Raw genomic sequence first — 19,912 nt, forward strand, 5'->3', positions numbered from 1 at the left:
TTCTCAGACCGTCGCCAATAGTCCATTGCGCAGCTCTCGTGCGACGTAAATGAACTACGACTACAACTACAACACATTTTTCGAGCTTTATTTTAAAAATATTACCAAACATTGAACAAAGCTATATTAAAATTCATTTGTATTCAATGAGGGAATAAAGTGATCCGAAAAGAAAGGGCGAAAGTGGTTTCGGGGATGAGTGAAGACCCTTAGTATGATGAAATTATAATGTATGTGTTCTTGCGGGAATACATGGTATTTTCTTTCCCTTTGTAGAAAATCAATTTTGCATTCAGAATCCGAATATTTGCGGACTAGAAGCAGGATGTCAACCAGTGGGAGACGATGGTTATGTGTGTCTCTGCTACGACACTTTACCAGCTGGTGTGAACAACAGTTGCGACAGGAGCAAAGGTCAGTTAGTTTTGTGCATTAATATTGTAGATTTTAATTTTTTTTTTAAAGTCCGAATTAATATGGTCTCTGCTATGAGCCAAATTAATTTAAATCGTATAAATGTTACGTTATTAAATTCAAAAAATAATATTACGAAGTTAGAACACCTTCTAATGACAAATTAGAACGTAAAGGTAAACGCAGTGCAATAAAAATCTGTGATCAATTAGAAATCATTCTAAAAGTTCAGAGGAAGATTCTTTACGATGACATTTTATTAAATTAAGGAACATCAGCTTTAGAAAACGTGAAAACATTAGGCTACACGTACTAGGCTACACAGTAGGCTTCACGTACTAGGACTTATTTCTTACTCGAAGCGGTGATCTCAAATTTACTAATTAATTAGTGCAGACGATATTTTAAATTTAAAAATCAAGGCACAAAAACGTACTCTCATGGTCAAAAAAATTAGTGTACCAAAAAAGAGTCATCAAAATGAAACGAAATTTTACATACGTAATGACTACTTTGATGTAAGTAAATGATTAGAACAATTAGAATGCATTCTAAAAGTTCAGAAGAAAATTCTTAACGCGGACATTTTATTAAATTTAGGAATATCAGCTTTAGAAAACGTGAAAACAGTAGGCTAGTTACGGAACACATATATTATTATAAATTGTCTTATTTATAGTACGTAACTTTTACATAGGACATAAATGAATAATTTTTGATTTAAAGATCGAATATTTACGTACTAGGACTTAATCTTATTAGTTCGAAGCGGTGATCTCAAATCTGCTAATTAATTAGTGCAGACGATATTTTAAATTTAAAAATCAAGGCACAATAACGTAAACTCATGGACAGAAAAATTAGCGTACCAAGAAAGAGTCGTCAAAATGAAACGAAATTTTACATACGTAATGACTACTTTGATGTAAGTAAATGATTAGAACAATTAGAATGCATTCTAAAAGTTCAGAAGAAAATTCTTAACGCGGACATTTTATTAAATTTAGGAATATCAGCTTTAGAAAACGTGAAAACAGTAGGCTAGTTACGGAACACATATATTATTATAAATTGTCTTATTTATAGTACGTAACTTTTACATAGGACATAAATGAATAATTTTTGATTTAAAGATCGAATATTTACGTACTAGGACTTAATCTTATTAGTTCGAAGCGGTGATCTCAAATCTGCTAATTAATTAGTGCAGACGATATTTTAAATTTAAAAATCAAGGCACAATAACGTAAACTCATGGACAGAAAAATTAGCGTACCAAGAAAGAGTCGTCAAAATGAAACGAAATTTTACATACGTAATGACTACTTTGATGTAAGTAAATGATTAGAACAATTAGAATGCATTCTAAAAGTTCAGAAGAAAATTCTTAACGCGGACATTTTATTAAATTTAGNATATATATATTTTATATTTAAAGTTTGAATTAATATGGTCTCTGCTATGAGCCAAATTAATTTAAATCATATAAATGCTACTTAATTAAATTTGAAAAATAATATTGCGAAGTAAAAACGCCTTCTATTAAAGATGAATTAAAACGTAAAGGTAAACGCAGTGCAATAAAAATCTGTGTTTAATTAGAATGCATTCGAAAAGTTAACAAGAAGATTCTTCACTATGACATTTCATTAAATCTAGAAACATCAGCCTTAAAATACGTGAAAACAGTTGGCTAGTTGCGGAACATATATATTATTATAAATTGTCATATTTATAATACATAACTTTTAGATAGAACATAAGTGAATAACTTTTGATTTAAAGATCGGATTTTTACATATTAGGACATAATATTATTAGTTCGCAACGTTGATCTCAAATATGCTAATTAATTACTGCAAACGATATTTTTAAGTTAAAAATCAGGGCATAAAAACCTATTTTCCTGGAAAACATACCTTTTTCTGACGGATTATAATTTCTGACGTTCAAAAGATAGGCGGAGACACAATTTGGGAAACATATGGTTCCAACAGTTGGGTAAGGAGTAAAATTAACATAAGCCCCCTAATGTTAATTTTACTTTTTCGTATTTCGTCTTATCTCTAGAACTTGTTAAGTGAATTGAAATTGAAAAATTTTTGCACACAATTATAAAATTCGTTTATTCAAAGATAATTCCATACGGAAAATAATTCTTAATTATTTTTTATTATTTTATATAATAATAGCCGTACATTTTTTTGTTTTATAGTATATATATTTCACATCATTTTAAAGAATGTAATTTGAAATGGCAATTATACAAAATTTGAGCGAAATCGATCGAATTGTTTCAGAAAAATTAAATACGGCATTTTTAAAATTCGATTCATTAAAAACTATTTGACTGATTTCACTCAAATTTTCTATTTTGCCATTTAAAATTGTATTCTTTAAAATTATGTAAAAGTTTGTATACCGTACAATTCAGATTTTTTTAAAAAAAGTAATTTTTACATATAATTTTTGAATAGAATTATCTTTAGATTAGCGAGTTTTATAATTGGTTGCAAAAATTTTCCAAATAGCTTAAAAAGTTCTTGAAATACGCAAGAAGGGAAATTAACATCAAATTAAAGGTTCAAAATTTGGACCGCTATCCAGAACAAACTATTGGGACTTAATTCCTCAGATTGCGGCTACAGCCCATATTTTGAGGGTAAGAAATTCAAATCTGTTGAAAAAAAAAGGTATGTTAATGATGAAAAAGTACGTTTTTGTGTATGATTTTGTAAATTAAAATTTCGTCTACGCTAATTAATCAGCATATTTTAGATCACCCCTATGAATCATTAAGTTTGAATCCAAGTACGTGAAAATCTGATCAATAGATCAAAAATTATTCAGAGTATTTTTTTTCCTAATATTTTCTGTACATACAGCTGGTCATAACAATAACATGCTTAGTAATAGAAAAGAAGCACGATGACCATAACAGTGATCGGCTTAAGCTCAACATTTTGTGTTGTTTCTAAGTTTACTAGGTACTTAGCTCTCATTAGAACCTCCAATTTTTGTTTAATCATCTATAATTGCTTGAACTTTCTTACAACTCAATAAAAGTGAACAATCTTTGAGAAAAGGCAAGTTTATTTTTTCTGTCCGCAGGCTTTTCAGTGTTCTTACAGAACGCAGCTGTTTTCCTTGGTAATACGAGTTTCAGCTGTTTTTCCAAACGGGTGTTGTTACCCTCTCGCAGAGTGTTTACTTAAGAGTTTCGATAAAATCAATTATTTCAAAAGGAAACCTTTAGATATTAAGTCTTATTTTTGGCGTTTATATTATTGGTATTTTGCACTAGAGCCTCTTAAATGTTTCAAAGCGGAACTTTTCTTAACTGAAATTTTTTGCACGATTGCATGCATATTATTTGTATATTGTTCCAAATGTAAAATATGTTAAAAATTTATATTGAGTTTATATACTAAACATTAATAATAACTCAGAAATTATGAAGTTAAATACACCGTTGAAAACTGAAATTATTTAATGGAGGAATGGAAGAAACTGAAATAACTATTTTCTCGCTACATAAATTTATTTATTTAGTTAGTTATTTTCACAATGAGGAATATAGATTAGCTCTTTAACATAAAATTTAACTAAACTACATCATTTCAGATCGAGATCTATATTTTAAGAAGCTCATTTCTCTATTCATAGTGTACTTGTTACCGCTAAATTGTAGAAATGAGTTTATTCTACAGATTAATCTTAGTCAGATTTCCTTCGGCTACGGAACCCTAAAAATCAACCTTCTTTCGTCGAAATCCTACAAATAAAGTTCAAGGTAATTGTGAACGTTATAACCTATAAAAGACTATTTTTATAGGTTATATTATTTAATTAGAGAAATGAAGATTTTCCATCGTTTTATCATTAATAATCTTGAATTTGGTTTTTGTGTCCGACAGCTAAATTTGCAGTCCTTGAGCTATCTAGTCTAGTTAGGAATTTGGTTCTGTTTAAGCTAAAAATGATTAAAATAAGCTGGATTATGGTTTGCTTCGAAATGAAAACCTAAAAGTATTGCTGTAAACGTTGAAAATGATTATTATGGAAACATACATATTTCTTTATTAAAGAATTTAGTTATTTTGATTTGAAAAGGGTGATAGGAAATAATAATGGAATATTTTATGAATGCTTGTTTTTTCATAATTTATTCAATATAGTGTTATAATACTTTTCTTTAAAAAAAATGCCATTTCTGTTTCGTTGGCACATTTTACTAGAAATGATTTCATAATGGCAATAGAAAGATTAAATAAATTATGAATAATAGGCTGGATCTAAATATAACAACAAAAACGACACTATACAAAAAATACACACGAGAATCACGATGGCCAATAAGTGCTTTTATGGTCTAAGAAAATATCTTAAGTCAAGTCTAATCAAAAGAAAAACAAAAGTGTTACTCTATAAATGTCTTATACGATCAGTGCTTAGATACGCATGTGAGACCTGGACAATGACCCGTGGAGATGAGAATATGATAGCTAGATTTGAGAGAAAAATACTGCGAAGCATTTTTGGTGGAATAAGTAAAAGCGGTACCTGGTTTAGAAGATCAAACACGGAACTTTACAAAGCATATAAAGAACCTGATGTCATTAAATTTATTACAATTCAAAGGATTAAATGGGCAGGCCACATTATAAGAATGGGGGATAGCAGGATAACCAAAAAAGTTTTCAGTGCCAGGCCAACAGGTACAAGAAAAAGAGGACGGCCAAACCTAAGATTTTTAGACTGCCTTGAAAAGGACCTACAAGTTTTAAGGATAATAAACTGGAGAACCTTGGCTAAGGGAAGAATGTCTTGGTACAGACTTGTTGAGAAGGCAAGGCTGTCGTGCCAATGAGAAGAAGAAGGCTGCATCTAAATATAATCGGAAGTTTCAAATCTCATCACTAATAGTGCTAAATAGCGGAACCATTTTAACTCTTCCACGGAACCCTAGGATCCCGCGGAACACAATTTGGGAACCGCTAACCTAGATCATCTACGCCTTAACTACTAAGCAACAACAGCAACGTTTCTGTTCTCTTAAATAACCATTTGTATTTTCACTATCTAAAAAATCAAATTATTACAATGAAATATAATCAACACATTAGTTGATGAACTCACTGATCAGTTTAAAAATGCGATACAAAGATGATTACGACTAAGGAAATTAACACGATGTTCTTTATTTATTTCTCTTTTTACCTGAGAGAATCGAGTCAATAAATACTATCAAGCAATCAGCAAATTAGTTGATAAAATGAGAGAAACTGACTTTTGAACTTTAATGATACGGAACCCGTTATTAAGTAACGTTAATGTCGGCTCACGGAAAAAATAGACCGAAATAAACAATAAGTTTGCCAGAATGCTGTTCAATTTTGCCACTTTTAGAGATTTTTCGGCATTTTTTATTTTTATTTTTGAAGAATTTTGATTAAAAAATATAGAGCAAGAAAGAGTTATTCTGTGTTTTGCAAATACCTGTTTGATTCAGAATACCAAAGAAATACATTTCTTAATAAATGAATTACGATTAAATTTTGAATTTATGCAACATTAAAGATTAATTTTAGATGAATAGGTTGTAAACCACTTAATTTTCAATCGATTAACTTGATAGTATTTTGCTTGGTAATAGAATTCCTCTGATTTATATAAAATAAATAAATGAAAAAAATATTTATTGTCGAAATTTCGTTTTGAAAAAAGAAAGCGGGTACATTTCTTCAAAAAGCATATCTGTCAAAATCGTCAATCTTTACAAAGGCACGTCGTCTTGTTTTTTTTTCTTCTTTGGTGAATGCATTGCTTCTTTATTTTTTATATCCACGGATGAAGTTAAAAGCAGAAACTTGTAGCCCAGGCTGCATCCCTTATTGCGACATGAAGATTTGATACCAATTTAAATTTTATAACTGTTTAATATCATTTCTTTCTCAGCTTTTTTTTAAAACGTGATCTTTCTGAAGTTTTTTTTCACAAAGTATAAACATTGAACCACTTTCGATCTTCCTCGTTGTACTAGAGCGTTCGCCTCACAATGAGGTTCGTATCCCAGCCATGGCAGGTTGGTATGAATTTCGCTCCCGGCTCGCACTTGCCTCAGCGCTGACGTAAAATGTCCTCAGTCGTTTACGGATCATGGGTTAAAATAACCTTACCGTCAGACTAATCGTGGAATATTTTTATTGTTTCCCTTTTCATGTAACGCAAATGCATAGTTTCATCAACAAGTCCTCCACAAAGGCTAGTTTGTTCCAATGCTCGATCCAGGATTTCTCTTGTTTTCTGGATTAGGTTCAAAGTTACAGAACTACGGAGTTAAATATTGATAGTCGCAACTGCAGAATTGAGTCGGCTTTTCAACACCAAGCAATATAACAAACATTCGCCGTCTGTTTAGCTCCACGCTAAACAAGTGATTCACGTACATTTTTTATTTACATCCACTCTATCTTTTCGCTAAGCGAAGTATATGACTGATTGCGGAAAACTCTTGATTCCGGCCTATCAAGATTACCCCAATTAACCCCTTAACGATCTGTTAATTTTAAAGAAAACGGTCATAAAAGTGCCTTATTTTTTTAGCTTTTGAGTGCTGCTACTAGTTTAAAATAAACTAACTATCTACAATTACTTTAAAAATATCCTGGTACTGCCATCTGGTGTGTAAAATGCGAAATAAAATGTGTTCTAAGCAAAAGAAATGAATTAGTTTTATTCTTATTGGCGGGTTACTACTGAGCACTCCAGCCCGTCAATATCACGGGAGCGAGAAATAGAGGGCGAAGCCTCGCCCCGTCATTTTCACGGGAGCGAAAAGGAAAGGATTAATCTGCAGATTAATTCGGTTATGTGCATATTAACGAGTTTCGAGCTTTAGCGGTAACAGAGAAGTGTGGGGTTACTCTTACTAAATTTTAGGTAGCGTTAGCAATCCTATATCTAACTTAATTTGAGAGTTTCAAAATTCGGTTAGTTAAAAGTAGAAATTTATTTAAAAGACACAAAATTTTTTTTTCTCGTAAACTGATGGAGAGGAACGGATTTTCGCTTTTATGAGGTTCTGGTAGTTAGGGGATGTTTTTAATTAATGATGTTTTTAGTTGGTGAAAAAAAATTCGCAAAATATGCTTCTAAGGTTTTTATGAATTTGCATAATAAATGTCATCTCATTTGTTTTATATGAAGCCCTAAAATTGTAACGAGACTTTGTGTACACATTATAAAACACTTCAAGTAATAAATATTTAATTAATGATATTTAATTTAAGTTCACCTTATGTACTTGTGCTAGCGAGCAGTCTGAGAAGAGTGTGAAATACAGACATCATGTATACACCATTTTCGTGAAGTGGCCTTTTTTATTTAAATATGAATATGTCTAATTTTCCCGTCATCGTTTTGCTTTTAGTCTGATTAGCTAACGACGGTTTACTTATTGAGTTCCTTCTTTCTTCAGATTCTACTCCTGTGAGTTCTGCGAGTTACTCAACTACTGATTTGCTAAGTGAGGGTTCCTTCGGTTCTCATCAATTGAAAGATATGCTGAAGCCACAAGGAGGCAATGAGGTTTGCTAACTTCCATATATTTAGTACATTTTATTTAACTTACTCATACAGCTAAGTAATTTGAAATGCTTACTGGGCAGGCGATTTAAATCAGCATAGTTATTTAATTCAGCGGGATTTTCCTTTTCGCCAATGGAAACTTAAAAGATTAATCTTCTTTCGGCGGAAACCCAACATTAGATAATACAATTACAATTGGAGTCGTGATAGCTCAGGGGATAGAGCACTCGCCTTCCAATGAGGTGAACCTGGTTCGAATCCCAGGGATGGCTGGTCGATACAAATTCCTCATCCGGCTCGCACACGGAAAATGCTGGGTTAGACACCATCATCAGTAGCTTGACAGTCCTGGGTGGACCCTGGCTTACTCAAGAAGACTGCACCAGTCCTTTCTTCTGCGTGCCACGGCTTTCCAGTCTCTGACCTTGTTTGTGGTAAAGTCCCTTTGGAGGCAATCCGTCCCTCTCAGTCGGGGTCTGCCTCTCTTTCTAACTCCAGTTGGCCTTGCCAAAAAGATTCTTCTAGTTGTTCTGTCATCGTTCATTCTTATAATGTGTCCGGCCCATTTCATGCACTGGATCTTATGGTACTTCAGAATTTCCGGTTCTCTGAATATCCTGTAGAGTTCAGAGTTAGTTCTCCTTCTCCACACTCCCTTGTCACACACACCACCACAAATGGATCGGAGTATCTTCCTCTCGAAAGCAGCGATGGTCCTCTCATCAGCCTAGGACAAGGTCCAGGTTTCAGATCCGTAAGTGAGAACTGATCTTATTAGGCTTTTATATATTAGCAACTTGGTGTCTCTTTTAATGTTGTCAGATTTAAGGAATTTTCTTATGCCATAAAAGCACTTGTTGGCTGCAGTTACTCTCTTCCTTACTTCTGTGGAAATAGAGTTGTCGGAGTTGATTTCAGAGCAAAGAGTTCACCTTTTCAAATTTATACTCTCCAATCTCGATGTGCGTGGAGGTATCGGTACAGTTGATACATTGCATATACTTTGTCTTACTCTGATTAATTGAGAGGTGCATTTTTTGGCCTCTCTTTCCAGGTCTAGGAATGCCTGCTTTAGGTCTTTAGGGGCTCTCGCTATGATATCAATATCATCAGCACAGGCCATAATTTGAACAGATTTTGAGAAAATAGCTCCTGTAGTGTTAATTCCTGAATCTCTTACTACTTTCTCAAGAGCAAGATTAAAAAGAAGTCATGCTAATGCGTCGCCCTGTCTTATGCCATTTTTTATTTCAACAGGTTCAGATAAATTTCCCTGTATTTTGATTCTCAATTTGGTGCCATTTAATGTAAAGGATATTAGTTTCACAAGTTTTTTGGGTTAGACACCCCTTGTCATCAAGCTAGCCGTGGGAGGTTTTCGAGGTTTTCCTTTCTATGTAATACAAATGCGGGTTAGTTCCATCAAAAAAGTCTTCCTTGAAGGCAAATTTCTCTCAATACTTGATCCAAGAATTCTTCGGAGTTGAACATTAGTAGTCATAAACCCAAAAATTAGATCTGCTCTTCAACGACGGTTGTAAAATAAAATAAAAAATACAATTGGTAAAGTATTTACAAATTAATTATTGGGATTAAATTCAAGCAAAAATCGAATAAGGGTTTGTGCTTACTAGTACAGTCAAATTAGAGTTTATGGAAGACATTCAAAATAATCGCAATCAATTGGAATTTTTTTATGGCATTCCTATTGATTTATTAGAATTTGTTTATGTCTCTTGATGCCGTACATACAAATTCCACAAAATTCCGTAACGGAATTTGGTGAGAGGAGTTAAAAAGGGGGAGATACTTAAATACTAATGATAAGACAAATGAGGTATTTTTTTACGCTGAATAAAATAAAACCCAACTCCAGGCAATGGGGAAAGTTAATAAGGTTTTCATGTACAAAATGTACTTTAACCTGTTACGCATCTGACATTGCTATCTAGACAAGGAAAAAAATGTTAATAATGTATTTTTTGCGCTGAATATTCTAACGCTATGTCGAATGAAACTAAGTACGAGTCAGTAGAACAGATAGTTTAGTTTTAAGTTTTATTTTATTTTTTATTCTTTGCTTAAAGAACACTATTTTGAAATAAACTTTGCATGAATAAAACCAGCATTTTTTTATAGTATTTGTCCAGCCGATTTAGGGTTTATCTCATTCAAATGAGACACAAAATGAGAGAAAAGATTATTTTTTTCTTTTTTTGATGTAGGATTATTTGGGATTCCCATAAACAAATCCCAATGTGCACTAATTAACTTGTTATAATAAATTTTATCCCAAAACAAACAGCTTTAATTTAAAAAAGAATGGAAAATGAAAAAGAAATAATTAAATAAAGTAAGGAAAAATTAGTTTTTCTTCAAGATATTTCCCTTAGAAGTTAAAAATTATTACTTTTTACCATTTACTTTAAAAAAAAAATTGTTTTTTACACATTTTAATCAAAACTTTAATACTGTTATTTTTTATTCTTTGTTTAAAGAACACTATTTTGAAATAAACTTTGCATGAATGAAACCAGCATTTTTTTATAGTATTTGTCCAGCCGATTTAGGATCTATCTCATTCAAATGAGACACAAAATGAGAGACTCCCATAGCTTGAGTGTTTTGTTGATTGTAAGAAAATGCAATATGGCTGGATGCTTTTTCAAAATGGCGGGAAATTGTCAACAAAATTTCGCAGGATTTTTATATGATACTAACTGGCATCCTTGTAAACAAGTCCCAATGTGTAATGGCTTGCTAATAATAAGTTTTATTTCCAAACGAATAGCTTTTTCCAAAAAAGAAAGATAATAATTTGGAAAAAAAGAATTAAAATTTTTCTTCTGAATATTTCTCCTTAAATTTGTAAACCCAAACTTTTTATTATTTACTTAAAAGTCATTATTTTATACACATTTGTAACAGAACTATACTACAGTACAGAACCCGTTATCTGGAAATCAGAAAACCGGAAAACCAAAAAACCGGAACGAAATTCGATAAATTTTCCCGCCATTTTTAAAAAAAAAAAATTTTTTTTCCTCATAAGATTTTACGATTTTTCCTTCTTTTTTGAAAGATGTTTACCTTACCATCATTTTGGAAATAATCATTAGTGTATNGGAAAATGGCCGTCCGCGCGGACGTCGGATTCGAGAAATTCGTTGTCCGCAGGGAATTTTTGACCGCCGAGGACGGGCGGTTTTTCGAGCCCTGGAATGCATACGTTTGGTAAATTTTGCGCTTACTTTGACTATACTACACATGCAACAAAATTTACGCTTGAATTTATTTTATACGATTTTGTAACTACTTGAAGTAATTTTATCCGAAATTTATCTCGTATTACTAACTTGACATTTTTCAAGAGTTATTTTTGAATAATTTTCTTTTTTCTTTTTTGCAATTCAGAAAGATCGAATAAAAGGAGTTTTTTTTTTGGTTCTTGCATAAGCGTTGCACATATCCCACGCCTTCATGTTTACTTTCATAACATTTGAAAGTAGTTAAATCTCAAGTTTTAAGATTTGGACTTTCTGTCTTTTAACTAGTTTATGGAAATGAGTTATTATGAAATTTGACAAATAAAAGTACATTACAAAAGAACATTACAAAGGAGAGAATCAAGCATTTCGAATGTATTTCCCCCGAATATTTCACTATTAAGCTTACATGTTATTTATCAGTGACGTTCGTTTCAATTAGATTTTTCAAAGCGGCTGATTTTACTAACCGACATATCAATAATCAGATAAAAGGTAGTTTCAAAGTTAAATTTTTCAAATACACTAAGAGATACTTACAGATACTAAAAAATTGAATTTTATAAATACACACACCTCATTTTAACTTTTATTATTTACACTTGACATTTTTTTTAAACATTCACAGTAGGATTTCAAAATATTAGCGTATTTCGATTAGCAGCATTCGATTAGAAGAATTTCGATAGATTGTTCGATTAGCAGAAACTTAAATTTCAAATTAAGCATGGTTCGAAAGTTTATAAAAGTTTTTATAACTTGCAGTATTGCATGGAATGTCAAAGATAAGTTCGAATACATTTCGAATTAATCATCGATATTCAAATCTTTCCGTTCAAGCATGCAGTCACTCCCAAATTAAAATTAAACCGTACCCTCAACTACTAGATCATACTAACATCGTACTAGAGCATGAAAAGAAACTAATTCAAAATAAAGAATCGTAAACAGAAACTAATTTATTGATATGCTGGCTCAACTTTTCTATTTTTAATGAAATAATTAACTGAATAGATAGTTTTTTTTTTCCTGAAATGGTTTTTATCTCATTGAGGCTTTCATTCGTTAATTTACTTTTGAATTCTTTTTCAATTCTTCAGTAGTTACTTTATTTTTTTCAACTCCGTGGGTTAATGAATAAGTAATGATCATTGACATTGAATGACGATGAAGCATTCAATAACTTTTCTTACTTGATTAGCAGTTTTCTTTTGAATTCTTTTACAATTTTCCTCGTTGTTTCCTTTTCAGCTCTAACACTGCAATTTCACCCCAAAAAATAATTTATGCTTATAACTTTGCTTCTTCTATTCATGAATGGCAAACTGGAGTTTATTATCTATATGTTACATTTCTTTCAGAACTTGGGAAGAAAGAAAATTCAAAATTTTAGGAGAAAAAAAAAAGATTTTTTTTTTCTCATTTTAAAACATCATTTGAAACTTTTTTCTCATTTTGATTTTGACTTTATAAAACGATGGTAACTATTTTATTAAAGTACGGTATGTTTTGATGTTGCAACTATTCTGTTCGTACAGACTTGATTTTAAAAAAATGGTTAATTTTATAATCCAGTAATTTTATTAGTGGCAGTTACTATATTCTGTAAATTTGTAAAAGAATTCCCCTAACGGGATCACATGATACACTAGTATATTTTTTCCCTGATAGCAACAACATTATAATGTATTATTTCACAATGTCTCAAAATACCAATAGTCACATTACCTAGAAATATTCTATAAATGAATAATTTGCAAGAACACGTGTTGGATTGCATTTTGGTGAACTTGAGAAAAATCAGTTTTAAAATGTATACAAACATAAGGAGATTGTTTATAGAGCATCTCTTTTCCACTGACTTCTATTTATTTAATAGAATGAATCAATATTTTACTAGTACAGCAGCTTAGAACATGGTAATTATTAGTTATTTAAATGTCCCTAAATGTATTCATTTATCGTCAAGTTTAGAATAACAAAGTCAAATAATTAAGCTGATGCTTGCTTTTATTAGCCAAAACTGGAGAATGAATATTTAGAGATCATTCCCAATGAAGTCATTTTATTCAATATTCCAAAATACATTTAAAACGCGTCGTGATTTTCAAACGCTACCTTGAAACTATACACGAAAGCTTAATTTCCATGGCTACAGATGCTCTTAAAAACGAAATAAAGGTTTCGTGAATTGATTAAAATAATAGTTGTTGCCTGCTGAAACACTGTGCGATTCAAGCACAAAGGAAGGGAAATACAGTTACGAATAAAGAAATAAATCAGGTTATTACACTAGGGAGCAAATTTGTGTTGTATTTATACAAATACTTGATCTTAAGATAGCGTGTGGGGATTTCTAGAGAGCCTAGACTCTCTAGGGATTTCAAATTAGTTTTGCTCTTAAGGCTACAGGTTTTTTTAAAAAATCGTATTACAGTGATACGAGAGTATCTAAGATCTATTAAAAAATCTCAGTAGCAGAAAAATAAATAAAAGAAAAACTTACTTGTGTTATGAATAGCAAACGATGATCATTATTAAAAATCATTTATTTTGATAAATATGATAAATAATGTATATAAATTAATCATATTAGCAATTTACTATCTTTATTTGCCAAAAACAAATTGTAACTGGTAATCGATAGATACCAACAAAAGGAGCCAAAAAATAAAACAACTCAAGGAGCAATTTTAACCCACAATTCAAAAAGTACTCTTTCTGTTTTTCTTTGTGACGCTTATAACTCCGTAACGGTTTGTGTTAAAATTCTGAAATTCGAACTGTGAGCTCAAGGAGCAATTTTAACCCTCAATTCTAAAAATATTCTTTCTGTTTTTCTTTGTGACGCTTATAACTCCGTAACGGTTTGTGTTAAAATTCAAAAATTCGAGCTGTGAGCTCAAGGAGCAATTTTAACCCTCAATTCTAAACATAGTAAAAAAATTCCAATCGGATGGAATGTGCTCAAAACAAATTTTTCTTTTAATGTTATCATTACCCTTTGTTGCAATTTAAAGTTCAGACGCGTTTTCTTTTCAATTATTTTAAAGAGAACATCAATGCTAGCTTACAGCTCTCTTTAGTACGAAATGATTTTCAACTGGGAGTTTATTGCATATTGTTTATTAATTATGTACCGTAGATCATTTTTTTTGTCACATAGGTGTGAAAAAGATGAGAATGAATGGAATGCAGAGGCGGCGACTTACTATTTCGAAAGTTATCTAAAACTAAAACCTCCTCTCTTATAGTTACGCCTTTGAAACGCGTTTCTATAAATCTTAATCACGTAAAGTGATTTTGTTGCTGCCGTTGGCCATTAAGGCATGGGGTGCGATTGTTATTGTCTTCCAGTAGCACCATCGGTAGCCAAGATTTCGGCTTCTTGCACATCCTAACGTCTCCAATTCAGTACCTCCAGAGGTATAATTTGTTATGGGAGCATGGAGGACTTTGTGACCCGACAGATTTAACGTGCACCAGTCAGCATTTCCTACACGGAGAGTCCTCGGCCGGCTGGATTGCGTTAAGTCATCAGTAATTGAACTAAGAAAAAATTAAGTTACATATTTGAATAATACGCCACTTTTTAGCGCATGCGCCACTAAGACGGCGCATGCGCCGGTCAGAATGAGGAAGAAACGTTAATGCTCTACTCTCAGCACTGGCACAGTACTAAAATTTATTTACGAGTTTCAGAATTTTTTTTTAAATTTTTTTTTCTCGTCGTTGGTTCAGATTAAAAATATCAATAATCGGTGAAATTAGATAGGCATAAACACTTTTGTTTGTATTTCAGTTGTGGTTGAGACTTGTGCTGGCCTCCTCTTTCGTGGTCTTTTCCCTTCTCATTGGAGCGGGGATTTTCTTGTGGAGAAGGCGGAGACGAAGAAGGAATTCTTTAAGAAAATCTATGCAACAATACATCACCAATCCTAATTACTATTCCACGTGCATTAAAAACATTGAGATATCACCAGAGAACGTAACACTTGTAGAAGAAATCGGCGAGGGATTTTTCAGCAAAGTATACAAAGGTATTCAACTCTTTCTCTACAACTCAATTCCATTGGTAAAATTTGTCTGTCCACCATTCGATCTGTTCACCAAGTTATCAGTTATATTCTGAAATCACCTGGCAGACGGTTTTTTTCTCCACTATTATAGGAAATTCTCACGTTACCAAACAGCTGTATTTAAAATTTAACAAAAAAAATTATTGCTTTGATATGACCCTTTTCTGCATTGCGGCTTGCGAATATTTAATAAAACAAAAAATCTCAACTTTTAATGCCGCTTCTATGCAAATTATACAGTGTCATTCAAAAACGCTTCTTCTAGGTGAAAGCTAAAAAGTGAAATTTAAATATTCAGATTTTTGTCTGATTTATAAAGTGTATTAGTTGATTCCTTACAATATTATATACATCGTTTTACATATTTAAAATATAAAAGACTTGGCTTGAGCTGCACTTGCCTCGAGTGATTGGGAAAATACCACCTCGGTTCAAAGTTCACTAGGGTTAATTTTCATCATAAGTGTTTGTGCATTAATGTATTCTTTCAAAAAATATGTTCGTGTTTGAGTTGAAGCGATGAGCGCATGTATGTAAGTGACATTTTAGCGAATTTAAGTAAATAAGCTTTGAATTTTAAACGTTGCTCACTGTCTGTTGAGAGAAAAAAAAAGAGATTATGCTTTAATTTTATTCTCCTGGTTTTCTATTAACGAAATCTATGCTTCATTCCCCATACTTATTTGTACTGTTTGGGTTATTAGCCTTTAATATTCTGCCTAAAGACAGGTTTTCTAAGATTGCCGTTGACCGTTTGCCACCAAATTCTCTTGAAAATAAATGCGCATTTTTATAGGCTTAGCATAAAAATGTTTCCCTGTGAAAAAGTTTGTTTAATTCCTTCTGAGGTAAAGACTTACTTAGACATTTGATATGGACCTGAATTTCTGAATACAAATTAAATTCTAATTGTTCTTAATCACAATATAAATGAAACTAAGAGTTCATACTGCTTTAAAATATACAAAGAGCCATTACAATATGACCACCTTCCATCTATAACAATGGGCTCGCCCAGGTTTTCATGGTTTCTCGAGGAACAATGTTTTCATGGGGCACATTAGGACCCATAATCCTCATAAAACAATCCTCGACGTCTGTAAGCTACTTGATCATAGTTACAGACCAGGTTCACCCATTCATGGGAAAAGTTTTTCCTGCTGGGGATGGTGCTTACCAACAGGATAAAGCACCATGCCATAAGGGTCGAATCGTCGAGTAACATTCCAGTGACTTTCAAATCATGTCTTGGCCCCCAAATTCACCTGACCTTAATCCAATAGAGCATTCGTGGTCCTACTTGGAAAACCAAATTCGCGCTGCCACGCTACCCTCTCACAATGTGAAGGAATTGCAGGACCAGTTGGTGAGCGCTTGGTACCAGATACCTCAGACTACCTATCAGCACCTTGTGGAATCAATGCCACGGCGGGTGCTAGCAGTCTTGAGGGCTAAAGGTGGTCCTACATGTTATCAGGGTGGTCATAATGTAATGGCTCTTCGATGTAAGTTAAGTTTTATATTTGCAGTAAACATAAAGGTTTTTGTACTCTAAATTGATCATTGATTTTTCAATAAGAAAGTAAGTAAAGCTTACTTGAAGTACCCAATAAATTTAAATCAGTAATTGCTATTAAATTAATGTATTGTAGAGCAATAGGGAGGGTTATATTTTAAATAAGATACATAACCTGAAGAATAAAAGTGAAAAGCAAGCTCGGATCTCACGATCAAGTTGAAAAAGAATTAAGACAGCAACTTCAGGTTGATTCAGTATCAAAACTCTAATAAAATTGTATTATTTAAATTAAAATAAACGCTTTAACTTTTGGATCTGAGTGTTTCACTACACTAAAAATGTTCTTTTACACAATTGCAAAGTAAAATCTACGCTGTAAAACCGTTCTGATTTTAATGTTAAAAAACACTGAGTTATTTTAAGTTAAATAGTTTGTTTTAAAATTAAGAATGATTTTTGTTTTAGTTTCTAAGTAACTTTTACTTCTTCTTTTTAAATATCTTTTGTTTTTACAGAGGTTTTTTATTACGACGTGGAAATTAAAATGGTTTTTATAACACTCTAATTCTTTTTTTTTTTTTTTTTTTNTTTTTTTTTTTTTTTTTTTTTTTTTTTTTTTTTTTTTTTTTTTTTGAAAGTACAAAAAAATTGGAAAAGCGAGATGTTTAGCTTTAAACTTTTCTTTCAAAAATGAATATCGCTTTTTATTTTCTTCTGTTTCGCTTCTGTACAAAATCCTTTTTTTGTAGAAGTTTTTATGATAGCTCGCGGCATTTTTAAAGCTGTTTCTGATGGACTAAATCTCTGTAAGGGTTTTATAGATGCATTTTCCCGGAAAATAAAATTTTTACCTTTGATGTTTTATTTGAAGAGGATATATATATATTTTTTTTATATTCCTCTATTCTTTTTTTCAACTTAACAATTTTTTTCATTATCTTTTCGTCAGTGTTTTATTTATCTTAATTATTTTTATTACCTGAAATATTTCTGTAATAAATTTTTTCTCTCTCCTTACCCCTACCACTAATAAAGCTAAGTTTTGATTATTTTTCAATAATGACTGAACTTATTCATATATAAAAAATATTTATCAATGTTTATTACTTTTTTAATTTATTAATATTTATTACTTTTTTTATTTATTAATATTTATTACTTTTCGGCCTATTATTATTATTTTTATTTTTTTTTGGTTGCCGAATATTTGGTATTTGGCTAAATATTCAACCGGTATATTCGAAAAATCACTATCCATTGCATCCTTAATCACAATAGCAATAGTGTCTATTTGCCGCGATGAATCATGCATCACTAAAAAATTTGATGATTATCATCTTAAATTTGGTGATTTAGCTAACCGTTACAAATTGAAGAGACAGATATATTATTTAAATCTCCTGTTGCAGGTCTCTATAACACAGGATCTGGAGAAACTGTGGCGGTTGCGGTGAAAACGCTGAAAGAGGGTCACGAAGCAGATTTCGACCAAGAAGTGAGCATCATGTCAACATTCAACCACCAGAACATCCTACAGTTGATGGGAGTCGTCATCAAAGGTGAGTTCTCATTAATTTTAATTCCTCAAGATTTTTTTTCTTTTAATATTTTTAGAATCAGTGGCGTACACAAACGATATTTCAAATAGAGAAGTTTTTTTTTTCTTCCTTCTCGCTCCCGTGAAAATGGCGGGGTGATGTTTCGCCCGCTATTTCTCGCTCCCGTGATATTTCCTGGCTGGAGTGTTCAGTAGTTAAGCTCCAATAAGAATAAAACTAAATCATTTCTTGCCCGGAAAACATTTTATTTCTATTTTTACACACCAGATGGCAGTATCAGGATATTTTTAAGGTACTTATAGATAGTTAGTTTATTTTGAACTAGATGTCAGCACTAATCAATTTTCAGGGATAAAAAAAATTGGCACTTTTATGACAGTTTTCTTGAAAATTAACCGATCGTTTAGGGGTTAAATAAGTAGAATAAAATATTAAATAGGATTTTTTTTTTTAAATTAGGAAGAAAGTTCAATTCATAAGATGAATTTTTAATAACTCTAGGTTCTTACTTGGAATACAATACAGTATTTATTTCATTGTACTTGTAAAAGAGATTTATCTTTCACCATTCAGTTTTTAATGAAAATTCGTATTTTAGAGAGTTACACATCACCATGGATGGTATTTGAATTTATGCAATACGGTGATTTGGCACAACTTTTACGAAGCAGCTGTAGAACAAATCCTCAACCAGCGATCGAATTAAATCAGGTATTCTATTCTAGTGTGATTTAATTTATTTATGTAAGTCTGTATCTTTTTGCTATTTATTGCTTTAAAATGAATTCGAACAACAAAATTATTGACATAATATAAAAAGTTTTGCAATAAAACTAAATATGTTTTATTCTGAATTTATTTAAGAATATTTACTAATTCAGAAAGAAAAAGAGTTATGCGAAGTCTCTAAAAATAGAATTTGATGCAACTTTCTGTTATAATAAAAATTATATTATCGAAATAAAAAATCATAACATTTTAATAGTATCAGGACTTTAAAATACGAATGCATGTGAAGAAAACGAGAGGATATGAATAAGACAATAGAAGCAAGAGAATTTATTTCTTAAACTAGTCGAATTTATTCATTTTTTATTTATGTTTTCTTAAGTAAGTCGTGAAGTATGAAATATGGCTTGACGTATATTTAATACGGAATAATAAGTGATTTTTTATATTTGGATTTATTATTTACAAATTTACAGAATTACGATTATATACGAGTAATTCATTAACATCACCAGAGTAATTCTTGTGTTAATTCTTTGGGAGCCAGGATAGCCTGGTTGGAAGGACGTTGGGCCCGTGTCCAAGAAGTCGTGAGTTCGATCCCCTCCGGCCGAAGAATTTCCGTGTAGTAGATTGTGACTGGGGTACGTTAATTCTGCCAGGTCAAAAAGTTCTCTAAGTTCCCATAACAAATCAATACCTCTGGGGGTACTGAATTAGAAATTGATCGTTCTCTGGTTCAGATCAAAATTAAGT

General features: G+C 31.6%; 1 protein-coding gene across 2 annotated transcripts in view; it reads left to right on the plus strand.

The window, feature by feature from the left end:
* Positions 1-19,912, plus strand: part of LOC107453119 (tyrosine-protein kinase transmembrane receptor Ror) — an 89,932-nt gene that overhangs the window by 51,986 nt on the left and 18,034 nt on the right. For both annotated transcript variants that reach the window (XM_043039347.2, XM_071183647.1), the window contains exons 2-6: positions 277-414; positions 7,895-8,004; positions 15,073-15,310; positions 18,278-18,427; positions 19,026-19,138. In XM_043039347.2, the coding sequence (XP_042895281.2) occupies positions 277-414; positions 7,895-8,004; positions 15,073-15,310; positions 18,278-18,427; positions 19,026-19,138 (749 nt within the window). The remainder of the gene's footprint in view (positions 1-276; positions 415-7,894; positions 8,005-15,072; positions 15,311-18,277; positions 18,428-19,025; positions 19,139-19,912) is intronic.

This window comes from Parasteatoda tepidariorum, chromosome 7 (genome assembly GCF_043381705.1).
Source record: "Parasteatoda tepidariorum isolate YZ-2023 chromosome 7, CAS_Ptep_4.0, whole genome shotgun sequence".
In the NCBI taxonomy this organism is placed as follows: Eukaryota; Metazoa; Arthropoda; class Arachnida; order Araneae; family Theridiidae; genus Parasteatoda; species Parasteatoda tepidariorum.